At 40.0% G+C, this 16,928-nt stretch overlaps 1 protein-coding gene across 2 annotated transcripts in view; it reads right to left on the reverse strand.

Moving 5' to 3' along the window:
- The window catches only part of mtus2a (microtubule associated tumor suppressor candidate 2a), a 43,802-nt gene that overhangs the window by 4,088 nt on the left and 22,786 nt on the right, over window positions 1-16,928 (reverse strand). Inside the window, exons 5-15 of one of the 2 annotated variants that reach the window (XM_038708489.1) lie at window positions 9,606-9,770; window positions 6,314-6,412; window positions 3,447-3,634; window positions 3,244-3,369; window positions 1,906-1,972; window positions 1,159-1,373; window positions 946-1,051; window positions 773-846; window positions 587-685; window positions 338-457; window positions 106-206 (exon numbers count right to left, since the gene is read on the reverse strand). In XM_038708489.1, the coding sequence (XP_038564417.1) occupies window positions 106-206; window positions 338-457; window positions 587-685; window positions 773-846; window positions 946-1,051; window positions 1,159-1,373; window positions 1,906-1,972; window positions 3,244-3,369; window positions 3,447-3,634; window positions 6,314-6,412; window positions 9,606-9,770 (1,360 nt within the window). The remainder of the gene's footprint in view (window positions 1-105; window positions 207-337; window positions 458-586; window positions 686-772; window positions 847-945; window positions 1,052-1,158; window positions 1,374-1,905; window positions 1,973-3,243; window positions 3,370-3,446; window positions 3,635-6,313; window positions 6,413-9,605; window positions 9,771-16,928) is intronic. The other variant, XM_038708490.1, reaches the window with a different exon arrangement.

Below are 16,928 nucleotides of genomic sequence, written 5' to 3' on the forward strand. Positions count from 1 at the left end.
AAGCTAAATTAGTACATACTACATGAACAGTGAGTATAAAGTAGAGATTTACTGTCAATGACGAAAATAACGGCATTATTGATGATGATGATGAATGTGTCTCACCTGGATAGGGCTAGGTTCATTTGAATACGAGCCTTCAGATCTTCATTCTGCTGCTGCAGAACCTGGACCCTCTCCTCAAGGAACACGTTCTTTTGGGCCTGCTCAAAAGTAGAACACAACCACAATGCAATTTTTCATTCACCAGACGTGTATCCAGGCCAGTGTGCATTTCGGTGTGTTTGTGTAGTGGTGGTGGTGGAGACGGGAGTTGTGATGGCTTATTTGAGCCTACCACTTTCTCCAGATCAGAGATCTTCTTCTCCTGTTGGTGTATCTGCTGGTTCTTCATTTCCACAACCTCCTTCAAGCTCTTCAGATCTTGCTCAATGTGCTGGTACGGAGCCAAAGCATCCTGTTACAGGACACATGTGCACGTTCACAAATAAAAGCAAGACAGAGAGTGACTTGGGCTTTAGAAAGATGGCACATGTATTTCCAGTGATTCATAGCTATTATTTGCTTGAGCGTAGCTAAAACTCACAACTATCTGTTCCTCTGTACCCCTCCTCAAAGCCTCCTCAAAGCGTTTGGCTTTGTCCCTCAGAGTCTGGTTTTGAAATGTGAGAGTATCCACTTGATCCTGAACAAGAATCCACACACACCAACACAATGACATACATCGCCTCAGTACATATTAGTGTGCAGCAACCAATTCATGGATTCATACCTGCAGAGAAAGCCTGAGTTTCTCAAAATCCTCCTCTAGAAGTATCTTCTGCTGCTCATGCGCTTTCCTTAAGTCTACACACAGGTTCAGAGACAATAAAAAAAGAGAGTTGAGGTTGTTTATAGCAGTGCTGGTGTCATATTGTATTTTTTTAATAAGGTCTAAAATCATACCTCTCATGGTACGGGCGTGCTCCTCATGCAGTGTTGCCATGGTGATGTTATGCATGTCTCTGAGCTCCTGAATGGCTGCCTGGTGGTTGACTGTCATTTCTTCCACCTATCACATTCACACACTTTAATGACTGATTAGATTTCATGTGAGAGACAAGATCTTATCAAAGCTGACATAAAACAGACACATCTCCCACAATGCCTTTCGCTCACCTGTTCCTGTTGCTGAGTCCTCAGCTCCTCCATCTCTGACCGATGCTCTGCCTTCAGGTGTTCTGCCTCTGCTGAGTGACACTTCCTAAGCCCCTCTTCCACAGCAGCTAGCTCCGCTTCCTGCTGCAGCTGCAGTTCCTGGAGCTCCCGTTCAAACGCCACCTCCAGCGCGGTCTTTTCCCGCTGGAGTCTCTCCCATCGGGTTGAGTTGGATGCTGTGTACGAAAGTACAGTGTGTACTACTATGATGTTATCTTGTCAGATAGTGCAGAATACATTTATGTATAAACTGGGGTCAGGGTTAATTATCTTTCATTTTAGCCATATAAAATTTAAACATTCAAGTTCACTTTTCTTAACTTTAATGTGGGGCAAATTATATGGCATTTATTTATTGTTTTTCATTCAAAATATGATTTATTAATTTCTTTAAAATAAACAACAGAATGAAAAGGTATTCCCCTCAATCTTTCAAACTTTTTCAGAACAAATAGGCCTTTTTAACATAAGACTTTTTGATATCACAGGACGAAAGAGGTGTAAATAATAAAATAAAGATGTCTGAATTGCTTTTGGTTTCAGAGTCCTGCTATTGTGCATGCTGTCTCATGGCTTACTGGGAAGAGAGCCATTGTTAAAGTTATTAGTAACACCTGTGCTTTTCCTATAGTTATTAGTCAAAATGTCTGCTGTGAAAAAGTCGTATCTGTTCCCTGATTTAATTTTGTTTTCATCAAATTCACTCACCCATTTCCTCTCTGATCTTCTGCATTTCCAATGACAGTTTCCTTTGATTTTCTTCTGTAGTTTTATTCTGAAAATTTGAAATATAAACATTTTGACAGTGCAGGTTACAAGTACAATGTATACGATTAATTCCTACAGACATGCTTGCACCTATGTAAGGTTCGTGCTTAGGAAGAGTGTTGCTTTGAGCTAAATGCTAATGTCAGCATGCTAACATGCTCACAATGCGACAAATGCTAACATGTTGATGTTTAGCAGGTAACGTTTATCATATACATCATCTTAGTTAAGTATGTTAGCATGCTAACATTTGGTAATTTACACAAAATACAAAGTATAGTTGAGGGAGGCTGAGGAGGAATGTATTAGTTTAGCAGTTTCTTCGTCATTAAAGAAAGTACAAACTTTTAGAGCCGAGTGCTAGTGTGGCTAACAACAGGTAGCAAGTTAGAGAAACGTGCCTTTTCTTTCATCTTGTTCACAATGATTCCGTAAATTAATGTTCACTAACACTATAAGCTAATCACTAGTAGCCTTAAAAAAGAAAATAAGAAACCAGAGGTTGATATCTGTAGACATAGGCCTACTGTATAGACATTATCCTGGACATGTTGCTTCAACTGAATTTAACCTGCATGAGCTGCTTGATTAAAACACTACTTCAGATGCAGCTTATTGAATAAACATTCACAACTCAAAGCACACACATGCATACATGTTTAGAGCATGATGCTGTTGATCCAAGGCTATACTATAGCTATTGTGTCTGACTGCTGCCACCAGAGGGAGCTCAAACCTACTCAAATAGGCCCATCATTCCTGACTTCTTCAGTAGCTATATCTGTACTGTGGGCCAGTGATTGCAGCACTCAGACAGTGATCATAAAGAAGGTATTACAGCTATAGCACCCCAGAGGCTAAATCATTCCATCAGACACAGAGAGCTGGATGAAACCAGCTCAGTGACACACTGAACTCTGGAGGACCCTTCCCACAGTCACAATCACGCTTGCTCATCGTGCTGCTCATGGACCATGCTGTGAATCTCACCTCATGGTGTTAAATACTGTATGTGTTCTTGGGTTCACGTGTGTGTGAGCATTTGTTTTTTACAGTCTGGGCTCTGTTGTCCAGCTACATTGGATCACACATTATTCCTGTTAATCAGAGGTTGTACTGTGGGGGAAATAGACATGATGTTGTCCACCACTGATTAATTTGCCATTTTAGGCATTGGAAATTGACTCTGTATATATGTATATACTGCCATAGCATTATTATGGCGTAAGACAATGTGAATTTTATTGGGTGTATGTATTGTATTTAAAAGCTGGCTACCTTGAGGCAGTAATGCTGAGTGGTGATAATGAATGCTTCCAGACCCAAGGAAGTCTTCTTCAGTTCTTCTCTGAGAGCTCTCAGCTGCCTCTCCTGCTGCTCACAGCATCCCTGCAGCCTCTGAACCTAAGTGACAAAGAATAAAATACAACAGAATAGTGCAAACTCCATGTGGTTGCAGCATATGTCCTCCAACAACTCACCTCCTCCCTTTGTTCTTCTTTTTCCCTTTCCTTTGCTCGCCTCTCCCTCTCTCTTTGTTGAGCCTCCTCTTTCTCTCTCTGCAGGCTCTCTTGCTGTTCCTGCTGCAGCCTCAGGGGGGCCACGTGGCGAGGGGACCCGGGGGGAGCTGACCCTTGCACTGCTGCTGCGGGCCGCTTCCCAGACTGGACTGTAGGGAGAGAGAACAAAAACAAATATAGAAAATTCAAATTAAGTTGGAAATGAATCTGCATGAGCATGTGGAAAACACTGTACATTTAAATATAGAAATATTCTAATGATATGTACAGTATGATACCTTACATATGTCATTAATTAGTCATGGACCAATTCTTAAATCTAACAAGGACACATCTATCTATTATAATGATGTTGATGAGTATTAAATCAGAGGAGATTTGACCTGACCTATTCCTAATGACTGTGTTCACATGATAAATTATAGTAAGCTATAATTGAATGTCTTCTACAGAGGAAGCCTTGAGATAATTCCCAGTTTGGTGCTCCTTATGATGGGCCACCTAACCCTATAATCAATGTGATCAGTATGAAGGAATGATCTGCATCATGCAATTATATATACTGTTATTCTGGCATAAGTGCATTTGTTAGTAATGTGTTTGTGGTTAAACATATGGCACATTTAAGTAAAGGCTTGATCCATTAATGATGAAGGCAATTTAAAGGCCAGACAAACATGTGACAGCCATTTTTTCTTGGGGCACAAGCATTAAGCTTCAACTGACGTACACGCAGTCTGATTAGACTCCATATGAGTCACCTTGTAATGTAATGTGAACACATACTAGCCTGTGAAAATACAAAGCATCAGAACGCAGTGTGACAGATAGAGGAAATTGTTTTTTAAATTTACTCACACAGACTGACAGACGGACCTGTGTGTGTGTCTACACAGTACACACACACACACACACACACACACACACACACACACAATAACGAAATCACTGCAGCTCCACATCACCTGTCTCAACCATATCATTCAGGCCTACTGAAGCATGAGGAGCGGTCTCCATGACAACGAGAGGCTGGGCTTGGGGTGCAGGGTCCCAGGTAATGAGTAAAAGATTGGTTAGAGAGAGGTGGGGGGAATGAAATGAGGGGAGTGCTCTTGGCCACAGGTAAATGAGAGAAGAGAGTGGAGAGACAAATAATTCAATAGGGTGGGGGTAGGTACCTAAAGACACTGAATGATTATAATAGTGATAGACGTTTAAGACCAATTTAGAGAAAAGTGAAGAGCTAAAAGTGTAAATTAAACATATCTAAACTTGCAAATGTATTTGTGCAAATACATCATTGAATAGATAACTAAATAAAAAAAAATAAAAAAAAGGTAGATGTGTTTTCATGGAAATCTAGGCTTTGTTTCTAAAACTGTGCAAATCTGCTAATATTTCAATATTACATTTTCATCAGTGTCTTTGCCTTGAAGGCACATTAAGATTCCCCGTCTTTGAAAGCGACTAGAAGTCTTATGTAAATGATGTATTCCTTTTTTGCAGGCACACACACACATACGCGTGCGCAAGCTTACACACACACACACACACACACACACACACACACACACACACACACACACACACACACTGTAGGTTCTACCTGAAAGGTTAGGGAGAGTTGAATGAATACTAAATGGATTTATGTGGCTTAGTGTGGCGGCAGCATGCAGATGATAGCAAAAGGGGTTGATGGAGGAGGAATAATGAATGCAAGAAACAATGAGAAACAGTAATGACAGACCTTGTAAGTGTATGTGTGTGTGTTCTTTGGTTAAAGGTGGTGAGGTTGGGTTATTCACGAGGTAAATTGCATTTTCATTTACAACACATGGCACATTTCAACTCATTTTGCTGGCACATTGTCCAGAGCAGCTTCAAGTGGGAGCAACAAACTGACAGTATTTTTAAAACCTAGTAAACAACAGGAAAGCTACAGTGCTGAAAATCAGAGAGAAGATCTTTTTTTTTTATTATTATTTTGTGACTGTGTGGGAGGTGATGTTGTAAAAAGAAGGGTGTACAGTAACAGTAACACTTTAGTGAAGAGAGCAAAGAGAAAGGTTTAGCCTGAGGAGATATGTGTCAACTCTGCAAGGAATGATGAAGAAGCCCTCTGCAATTCTGTAGGAAAATTGTTTTACCACTGCAGAGCCAAGAGGAAGAAAAGTCCTGACTGCATGGATCAAATCAAATCACAACATAGAAGAAAGTGCTAAGCATTGTGAATCTCCCTTTCAAGGTGTGGGTTACCCTGGCACAACCAGCACGGGATATTTGAAATGGATGCAAGCCACTTCTGGGTGTGAGTGGATTAAAAAGAGGTGAGGACCGTTTCTGGACAAGGTTTGGGAAGGTAGACTATCAGGTTGGCTCGAGAGGAGGATTAGGGAGCCACAGAGAGCCAAGACAATGAAATTAGGTGAGGCCTAATGGACAATCCTTGTGACTGAAAGAGGAAGCCTTTTCAGAGCTGATATTTTGACTTATCACTGTAGAAAAAGCACAGGTTTAATTGATAACATATGTTACGACTGCTTCCTCTTCAGTTGTTCTAGCTCTAGGGCTCTGCTAATGTACATGCTGACATACTGAGACACTTGAATAGAATTGTGTCATTATTCATGTAATAAGTAACACCCTCTTTGACAACTTAAAATGTCTGCTGTGACAAAGGCATATTGTTGGGACCTTGGTCCTGTGTGTGTGAGATTACGTTCTACCCAATTGATGAACTTTGCATTGTCTTTGGGTGACAGTTGCACTACTATCATTAACTTAATGTAACGTGCATTTTGTGTTTGGAAACGAAGGAAAAGACTCACCTGGGGACTGAGGTTTGGGAGGAACCACTGCCAGCCTCTTTGGGGAGGATGGGAGAGAACGGGTGACCTCTAAACTCCGCTGAAACTCCTTCCTGCCAACTGTCAGTCAACAAGGATACAATCAATCGGTGGTCATTGTTTGGCTTACTTTAATCAGAATAGCACACCGTGACATTTAGGCCAATATAATAGATGACAAATTAAATGCAGCAGTAACATGTTAAAAAGCCCCCTGACATTTCTTTAACTTTATGGCTTTCTGTCAAACTTCCTCACACATACACACACAAGCATCAATCTAACCATCCTTCCCTATCGACATTTCACTCTCTCCCTTTTTCCTCTTTTCCATTTATTTTCAGATTTTTCCCCTCTCCTAACTTTTTTCAATCTTTCTGTTACCCTCCTGCTTTCATCTCCAGCTACCTCCCCCCTGCTGCGTGGTATAACTATGCCCCACGGGACTCTGGGTCAAAGCGAAGCAGAGCGTATGAGGGGAGATGTGCCCATCATCTCCCTGCTCTCTGTGACATTGCACACTATGCAGCCAAGACAGACAACAATCAGTAAACTCTGTCACAGTGTCTGCGAGGTGTGTAGGAGTGAAGAAAGTAGCTGGATTTGAAACAGTGAATGTGAGGTACTTTAACCAGGAGCTCAGAATGGTTAAAGGTGGGGAGAAAAGAAACTATAGGGAAACAAACAGATGATAGTGAATAAGGAAGTAGGTTTCAGGAGGTTAGCAAGAAATCTGTTGTAAAGCAGAGAGGAGAGAGGCCTCAAAAAGATACTAATTAGACCTGTAATGGGAGAGAAGCCTCTGATCCTGAACAAATCCCCCCAAAACCCTGGAGAGATACTTCAGGCCTGCAGAGACTGTGTGTGTGTGTGTGTGTGTGTGTGTGTGTGTGTGTGTGTGTGTGTGTGTGTGTGTGTGTGTGTATTATGCAAACGTGGCTCTCAGAGTGACTCATTACTGCCAAGTGAACACCAGACTCACACACACACACACACACATTGTTACTAAAACCCAGTAAGACTGTCTAGAACTTGTATTTAAAGTTGGAATGTAAAGTCTTCTTTACACGCTCCCAAATACTCCTAGTAGGAGTTAGGTGAGAACATCAATATACATTTTTTCTCTGTGTGTGTGTAGCTGTGATGTGTTTAGCCTAGCTGAAAACAAAGACAAAGCATGGGGAAGCAGTATAGCCTCTATCAGAAGTAATACATTAATTAACATGCCTTCCTGCAACTCTAAAACTATTATTACTATAAGAATGCTATGTATGAAATTTGATGGCAATTCATCGTGACTTGTGAACCTGTCAGAATGCCATGAGACACACCTCCTAGAGGTCAACATATCTGGGGTCAAAATTAAACTTAACGCCTTTCTGATTTCTCAGTTTGTACCTCCCTGACTCCTTGACTCCGAGATCAATTTCCAGGTCACAGGTGGATGATTGAGGATCGAGGAGGCACAAAATAGGGAAATGAGAAAAGCCCTTAGATGAACAAGGGCTTGTCAATAATCAAGGGGTCAGATGTGCAACTGTCTAGGATAGCACTGCTGCAGTTTCCATTGCCAGCTTTCCTCTGTGCAGTTTTGTATTTGTATTTGTATTTTGCTGTGATAGCATGCCTACTAAAGTGTGTTGAGTATTTAAGCCCCTGAAAAACTTTCAGCAGTCTCTAGCAGGAGTTTACCATTAAAAAATGTATCTGTTTCATCAGGGCTGTGTGTGTGTGTGTGGTGTGATCAGATTTGATTGACTAGTGCCGATATCACAAGCAAACACATTTTGATTCAAATGTTGCTAAACTCTGACTAGTAGAAGCAAATATGTAATCACGTTTTTCCAGCTCAAGGAGCTTCACACTCTGCACAGAAATAATTTAAAAAGTACTGTCTGTGCATGACGTACAGTTTGACAAGAACTCCTCAGGTTTTTCTTCATTAATAATTTACAACACATTTAAAATCAGCTCTGGCCCACAGAAACACAGGTTGAGAGATATTTTCTCACAGCCACTACACTGTCTGCATTCCTAGCACACAGACCTGGCTGGGAAAAAAAAATACTACATTTATGTCTACATTGTTTTGCTGTGTAAAATGCATTTTGCCCCAGTAAGTTGTGTTTGGTTTTGAGATAAGCTGTTCACACTACAGCAAAGATGTCAGAGTTCTGTGTCTTTTATTCACTCAACCACTGTAAAAGTTTAAAGACATGCGTGTCTTTAAAGTGTGAGTGAGAGAAGTGTGATACTACAAGAATTCTGGTGTTAATTTCCATGTGTGAAAAAAAATACAACTGTGTGTGAAAAGCATCGCTACCGGTGCTTTTCTTCACTTCTGAACAGACCGCATCAGCACCGTCAACCAGGACAGGTGTGACCTAACAAGTTCATTTATTAGCAGTGAACATGTTAAATGTGTGGTGTTTGTGCTTTGTGGTATTTCACCATAGTTTTAAGAGCTAAAAGGCTATTTTAAGCTCTTTGGACTTGGTATTTTAACGTTTTCTAGGACATGAGAAAATGCTGTCATCATGAACAAGAGTACACTGGAAAAAAATGGATGAAAGGAACACTTGAAAGGCAATTCCACCCTTGGATATCTCTAACACAGCTCAAAACATTCTGTGAGTGATCTTGTAAGTGAAGTGAAGTGTGGTGAAGTGTGAAGCGGCTTCCAGTATTTCCCAAAATGACTTTCAACAGCCCCTGAAAGCAGGAGCTTGTACTTAGGTAGGTGCTACATTATATGGAGGCAGAGAAAATCTGATGAAAAGATGCATTGTTACAGTGAGAACACTGTATGCCCCTTCTACCATGGGTTTCTCGCTATACAAATATTTAACATTGGTGCAGAGTACTTAACAGTGTCGCTCTTTGATTCCCGTATATAAAACCTGTTACTACTGACATTTTAGAATGCTAAATATTCCTCTGCTTCTGAACCCAGTGCATACACAATAATAAACATCATGTATGTTACACTGGTAATTACATTGTTCACCACATATGTGACTTATAGAACACAATCTGTTCATTCCTGTTTGTTGGTTTTGACTGAATATAGTAGTTGAAGAAAATATCATAGTATTTTCTTTTTTGGGGGGAAAAGCATTAATATGACATTCAGTATTTAATTATTAATTATTATTAATTAATTACTGCAAACTCTTACATAATATTTTTAATTCTCAGTGTTTTTATAAAACACGTAATTTCTGTAATGGAACCAAAAATCAATCTCTGCTCTCCTACAAAAACTTTGACTGACCCCCAGGGGAGCTTCTTGGCTGGGCAGGCAGGTATCGCCGGGGCAGGGCTGGGGTAGAGGGCGGCTGGAGGCTGTTGCTGCGACATGGTACCCCTCTTTGGGGATCTGTTGACAGAGGGCCGGTGGTCACTCGGTGAAGAGGAGGCTCCTCACTCACACTCAGACCTGGAATACACAGAATTACATTTTGTTTATATGTTTATATGCTTTTTAATTTATAGTAGTTATGTTAGGATATATAATCAGAGTTTCCTTTCTGATTTGCTACATCTGAATTGCTCCTTTTCCAATCACATTTTGGTTTTTCTACTTTATGATAGGGCTGTCATGTGTCTGAATTTAGGTTCACTGGAGTGAGAAATGGCTTACGCTGCTGCCCCACTCAATCATTTTTTTGTTAACCTGGAGCGGCGCACTTATCCCGTTAACACACACACAAACACACACACACACACACACACACACACACACACACACACAGCAGTCCGATACACATGTTTACACAGCGACACTTCAAAGCTTGTGCACATGCACAAACAAGAAAATATTCACACATTAGCACAATGGTTATTGCTAATCCTGGCCTATTGTACAGCTATAATCTATAAAATTACTAGAGGATAGTTTACATACTTGCAATCAAACTGTCTTACACACTGCATATATCCTGCTCATCTCCCCATTCCTTATCAATAATCACAGAACAAACTGTGTGCACTGCTTCACCTTCTTCATGTGACAAGCAGGGATAAACAATTTAATGTAAAGCTACTTGTAATGCAAGAAGCCCAGCACAACTCGCATCCTCAGAGATCAGTACATTTTAAAAAATGTGATGGCAAAAAACAAAACAAACAAACAACAATAACAACAACAAAATACAGTGATGTGAAAATATAGATATCAAGAGTTTCTTTTGGTCTGCACTGTCTTATGTTAGAGCCCAGCCCCTCTCTGGATTAGAATAGCTCACTGCAGGGAACCTTATGCGCACTGGTGTAGATTTTTTTGGTTACCAAAGTGTTCTGCCTCCCTGTGAGTATACAAACAAGTGCAGAAACACAACACACACACACACACACACACACACACACACACACACACACACACACACTGAGCCCCTTATAAACACACTTCAACATTAGCTGCATTGTACCAGTGTTGATGTAAATAGTAAGTGGGGAGTTGGTCTGACACTAACTCATTAGGTTGCTTATAAAGCAGAGTTGCAAACTCTATGCAAACATATACATTTCTTCTGAGAATATATTTTTTATTTTAAGAAAACACATAAACATACCCTAATCAGTTTGACAATTCTTGAAAAAGAAAGAAAAATAATGTAATAATAATGTAGCCAGGCAAGCAATGTTGGCGCACATATTATAAAATCCAACATTTTCTGCTAATTTACTTCCAAAATGACCGACCAGATATAGTAGTGCAACACATAAACATATATGTATGCCTATAAACCCATACCATGGGTTTATAGAAACCAGGGAGCAAATTGTGCATACACACCTAGTCCATTCATTTTATTCAGTTGAGCCCTCAAGTTCCTTGTGTTCCTCTATTTATCATAATTTTTTTTGTGGTGTCAAAGAGTCACTATTGTTAACAGTAATGTGTTTTTCCTGTTGTATCTGAAATGTTTTTAGGGTCATAACAGACCTGAGGTTGATAGAGTATTGTTGTGTTACTAACAATATGATACAGTATGTGTGTAACACAATATATTACTGTATTTACATAGAATATACCAGGGTACATGGAAATTTATCAGTTAGTCCTGACAATACGTTTTTGGCACAATGAAAACTACATTGGGTTATTATTGTCTGTGCTATGTTTTGAAAAGTTCACAAACAATGTTACAGTGGTTGCTTTAGATAGTCCACGATACAAAAATGAACAGAATGGAAATTAAATTTGCTCACATTTGACTGGTAAAAATGGAAAAATACACATAAAAATACAAATGCTCAAAAGTACATACAGTACGAATGCCTTTATGTATAATTTCTCAATGCTGTGTCATGTGCTGCTCCTCACATTATTACATTATTAATTCTTTAATATCCTCAGTAGAGGAAATTTGTTTTCACAGTACTAAGAGCACCTTCAACATGAATAATACACAAACTACCCATTGTACACATATACACACAATGTACACATATCTACACATATTAGACAGAGTGGCATCATGAACATGTCTGTGAGTTTTACGCCCTTAGAGGCGCAGGGTACAAAACTGTAGGGCATACTTTTTTGTAGAGCAGCAGTCTGTATCTGCAGCCAGAGGGGAGAAGGGTGAAGCATGAATGGAGAGGGTGGCTGGGATTTTGTATTATGGTAGGCAGTGTAAGTGAGGGCTGGCAGGTTGGGAGAGGGAAGACCAATAATTATGAAGGACAGTCTAGGGCATGGGCCGTGTATCCAGGCCAGATTTGATATTGGACAGAGCACTGCAGTGCTGTTACAATTACAGCTGTCAACGTCCTCTATGTGTGGACGTCCACAAGTTAGGGTCTTTAAAAACTACATTTGTAAATAACAGATAAAATTATTTTGTTTTAAATCGTCTGCATTAACCCTAAATGCCTCGACTAGTGCTCCATTTTCTGGTTTGGCACAGATCAATGAACTACTTGATATGAACCGAGTTGTGCTTATTAATCATAGGTCGAGCATGTACGAGCAAATTCCCAGAGCACAGAACAGAGAGAGGATGAGTAAATGATGTCGTCGGGTAGAGATACAATATTGAGGAATGCTGTGAATGATTAAAAGCAGGGTGGAATTCAGGGGCTTGGAGAAAGAGAGAAAAAGGGATATATTTCAGTAACGGTAAAAGCAAGCTGATTTGCATCACTGATTGGCAAAGTGGCAGCCGATGATGGATAGCAGAGCGTGAGGAGGATAGGAAGAAGGAAGGAAGAGACTGGCTGTGCGGGATCAAGATGAAGCAAACAAAAGGATGTAAAAAGAGCGACGAAGAGGAATAAAAGATGGTGCTGTGGTGGAGCCAGTGGGCAAGCTTATGATGATGGATGAAAATTTAGAAGATATTAAAAAGGGGCCGTGAGCAAATACAAACGGCTGAGAACAAAAGACAGCAGGTTTTTCCAGCACAGTGGGAGGCAATTTTATTGGAGCAGCTTGCACCTCATAGCTAAACTAATGCAGTAGAATAATGCTGACTCTTAAATCTCAGTCCTATACACTGAACAGGAGGAGGATATTGAAGCATACCCTGCATATTCTCAGAGTGGTGAGAATGCATATATTGAAAATGGCAATGGAGCAATGTGTCACTTGCATGAGTGCCAGTTTTAATTTCATTGTAAAAATTCAGACCTCGGAGGTGTTTCATTTCACTGCTGCATGAACGGTTCTGTGCTTGTCTGCTAAATCAGCACATTCATATTCTGCAAAAGAAACTCTCCTGCTGTCCTGAAGGAATTGATCGTGGTGTAGTCTATCCAGGTTGATTACAGAGCAAGTAGCATACATCCAGGTGCACAGCTTGCAGTGCTGACATGCCAAAGAAATAGCTCTTATTCTTCAAAAATGTGTTGCCCCATGGAAATACGTCAATACTTTCAGCAACTGTTATGAATGGAATCATTGGGATATTTAGGAGACAGCTGGGTGGTGGGTTTGATGTAGAGAGATGAGGAAGTTATATAGTTCCTAATTTATTGATGTTTTGTAGGCATTTTAATAAAGCAGCAATTCCACAATGTAAAACATTACAAGTCATGCATTCAAAATTGCACTTAAGTAACAGTACAAGAGTATTATCATTTAAAAGCGGTTGAAGTACACAGAAAAAAGCATTACACAGATTGCCCTCTTTAAGAGTGATAACATTGTATATCACATTATTTAATTATTATTTAATATTGTAGCTTGTCAAGGTGGAGGTACCGTTACTTTATGATTATATACCGGGTAGTTTTGCTGATAGAAATGCATCATATTTTAAAAGCTAATCAAATATTTTGCTGGTAAAATCATAATTGACAAAGTAACAAGTAATTAAATCTGTCAATACTGCATTTGTGTATGTTTTGTGTAAGTTTGGTTGATTTTGAAGTCTAAACGTAATTGTGCCTGTTTAATTGGACAGAGATTGCACAGATGTCAGCTTCATTCGGCACAGTTCAATACAGAAGACTGAAGAAGTGTGTAAGTAAGCTTCAAGATTGTATTCATCAAAGCCTATAATCTGCTGTGCTTACTAACCGTTGCTTCCTGTGCACACACATTATGTTTAATGCTGTCACAAGAAAAATGTGGAAATCTGTCTAAACCTAAGCAACATGAAGCATTAGGTCTCAATATATGAAGCTGAAAACAAACAATAGAAACAAGCTGCTTCATCCACGCTGATTTCATCAAATTTAGATTTGATATTGGAGGTCCAGTTACAGTAGCCACCCTTAAGCACTTCAGTGCATCATGTAAGGGTAGCTGTAGCAAGTAGACTTGGCAGGTGACTGTGCCATTCAATATCAGAAACTGTGACCTTTAGTGACTTGATCAATTCGATCCGTGTCAGAACATATGCCAAAAAGCAGGACACGTTCAAGTTTTGCAAAAATATAATGCTATACACTGAGCATGACATTTTGAACTTTACTTACATGCAAACCATTGCAAGTGTTTGTTAGGATGACATGATGTGTGTGACAGGTAAATTAAATTCATGGTTTTGGAGTTAACTGTGTGTTTCAACCAATCAACTCCTCCTGGCAAAGAAAAAAAATCATCTGCTGCGATGTGTGTGAAAGTCAAGGTCAAAGTTGCATACATAAAGCACAAAGTAATGGCCCTGCAGAGACAAGACCTGGGCTGCAGACTGAGAGATAGATTAGATGATAACACTGGAGCTGACAGTAGCATCCACAGGCCTCCTGTCCTCTGTCAGGACCCAGATGTCAGGAGATTAAAGGTTCAGCCAGAAGGACATGTGAAATATTTCTCCTCTTATGGTCAACAAGAGAGCTACATACTGCAGAGAGCGGTCAAATGGCATCGTAAATACATGACATTTTAATAAATCACTAACTTTTCCCCACTGAGGTGTTATTTTAGGACTCATAGTATAATCTCAAAAGCATGCCTGGAGATAAAGATCGCTGGCTGAAGATCCAAGAGTGCTGCATAGAATCTACTCAGCACAAAGTATCCCTAACAAGGAAAGGCTTAGGAGAAGAACAAAAGTTATGAAAGGATTAAGCTGGATCAGGAAAGAATGAGAAACGTACAATTAGTTTAAGTTCTGGGATTGAAAGAGAGCGCAGCGGAGGGTTTTATGGATAACGGTGACCATCTTTCAACCAGGCGGCCTGGGTTCAAACTCCTCTGACAGAATCATTCCTGCTGAAGTGTCCTTGAACAACGACGGCCAGTTATACATACAGGAGGCTACAGCTCAGCTTATTGCTGCATCTTTCTTTTTTTTTTGTGGTCACAATCTGAGTAAAATGATTGGCTCACTAAAGCAACAGTGAACTTTTCAAGCAGAAGGAAATCAGTGACATGTCTTGACAAAACGGTTTGGTTAAATCCTCATTGTGCATCATACTATTTGAAAATCCTTTGGACAGCTTTATTGATGAAGGTCTGTCACAACTCATGTACTCACTACCGTGAAAACAACAGTGAGAAGTTATTTGCTTGTTTTGAAGGAGACATCAGAGAATTAAAATGAAGCAAAGTCGAATCTGAAATGATTACTGTGAGAGATAAAAATACAAGGTAAATGTTCACAGTATCAATACATTTGTTTTGCACTTTAGTAGGGAAAACCACAGCTAGAGTGAAAAGCCTGCACATGCTGTTAAACATCTGAATTTGATTTATTGGCAATGTAGACTGAAATGAGGTTTGCTCAGCAGGAGAATGAGGATGATGCTGTAGTGTAAATTATTTGAGAAACATTAGGCTCTCTTTTCAGCATAAAGTGGAATCACAGATTATGATATAAAATATTTGTTTAGAGACAGTGTTTGACTTTTTTTTATAATTCACTTTTACTTATTCTATGAGTTATTCTACACCCAATATTTGTGTCAGTCTGGACAATCAGTTAAGCTCATAAACAGTCATTGTCATGGAGCTAGATAAAAATGCACTGGGAGTTTATCAGTTAATGGACAGGCCAATTGAGCCCATCCTCATTGTCACAGCTCTGCTGCTTCAGTAAGCCTCTGCCATGTTAGTTTTTCTCTCCTCAGCCACTGAATGGCAGCCATATCTAATTGGCCCATCTAATTTGCTGCTCCACTAGTGTGTGTTTGTGTGTGTGTGTGTATAGAAACGTTGTGGAATATCTGTGTGCGCACATGCACCATAGAAACCATCTGTTCACAGTGAGCTAGCATGAGTCACAGACCAGATCTGAGCCATGGCATCTGGGGTATGGTATCCACTCACCTCCCTGCGCCAATCCCTCTTTGCTTCTCTCTTTCCGCTCTTTTTTCTTCCACATTTTGCCTTCCTCCCTCCCCTCTTCTCATTTTGACTCACTGAATTTGCTTTTATTGCTGCACCTCTCCTCAGATGTCAGCTCCGTTTTCCCTTTCATTCATTTGATTCCCACCATTATTTCATTATCACCTACAGAGAGGACGGATAGAGGTGATAATACAAAGTTTGCTTTGGCAATTGAGTTTCCATCATGGCGACAGTGTGGCTCAAAGGTCCAGGCTTCACCAACCTCCTCCTGCTGGATTCTCCTCTCAGCTATGTAATGGAGTCTGTCAATCACAGTGGAATTTACATCGTATCTTACATGCATGGATGCTGTCTCTCTAAAGCACATACACATACACACATGCCTGAAACACCTTAGGGGACGTCAGCGACTGGGCTAAAGGGAGGATTGGGTTAATGGCTGATCAATGTCATATAGATAAACCAATAGGCCCCCAGATCCTAGATAAACACACATACTTGCATGCATGCTTATATGCAAACAGGCAATTAGAATCAATCAAGGCCGTACCAGTTTAGCTCAATGTCACCTTGGTTTACCTTCGTGTGAGGGTGTGTGAGTAATCGTATGTTTCCATTTTAGACTCTGTATCTGTGATTTGTTCCACTCTAAATGATGTACAACATTTCTCGAAGGCTAGTTGTTTTAACTTCACAATAAAAACCTCCAGCAATATTAGAGGGTACACCCAATATACAAAGTGTGTCCTTCCTTAGCTCTAGTGAAGATAGTTTTAGTTTTAGATAGTCTTTATCAGTTTTTTCTGTGCATCCCAATACAGTGCCACTGAATGTAATTTTGCTTGTGGTGTT

The sequence above is a fragment of the Micropterus salmoides genome, unplaced genomic scaffold (genome assembly GCF_014851395.1).
Source record: "Micropterus salmoides isolate LMB-PRFRI ecotype aquatic unplaced genomic scaffold, ASM1485139v1 Ms_hic_scaffold_9, whole genome shotgun sequence".
Taxonomy (NCBI): Eukaryota; Metazoa; Chordata; class Actinopteri; order Centrarchiformes; family Centrarchidae; genus Micropterus; species Micropterus salmoides.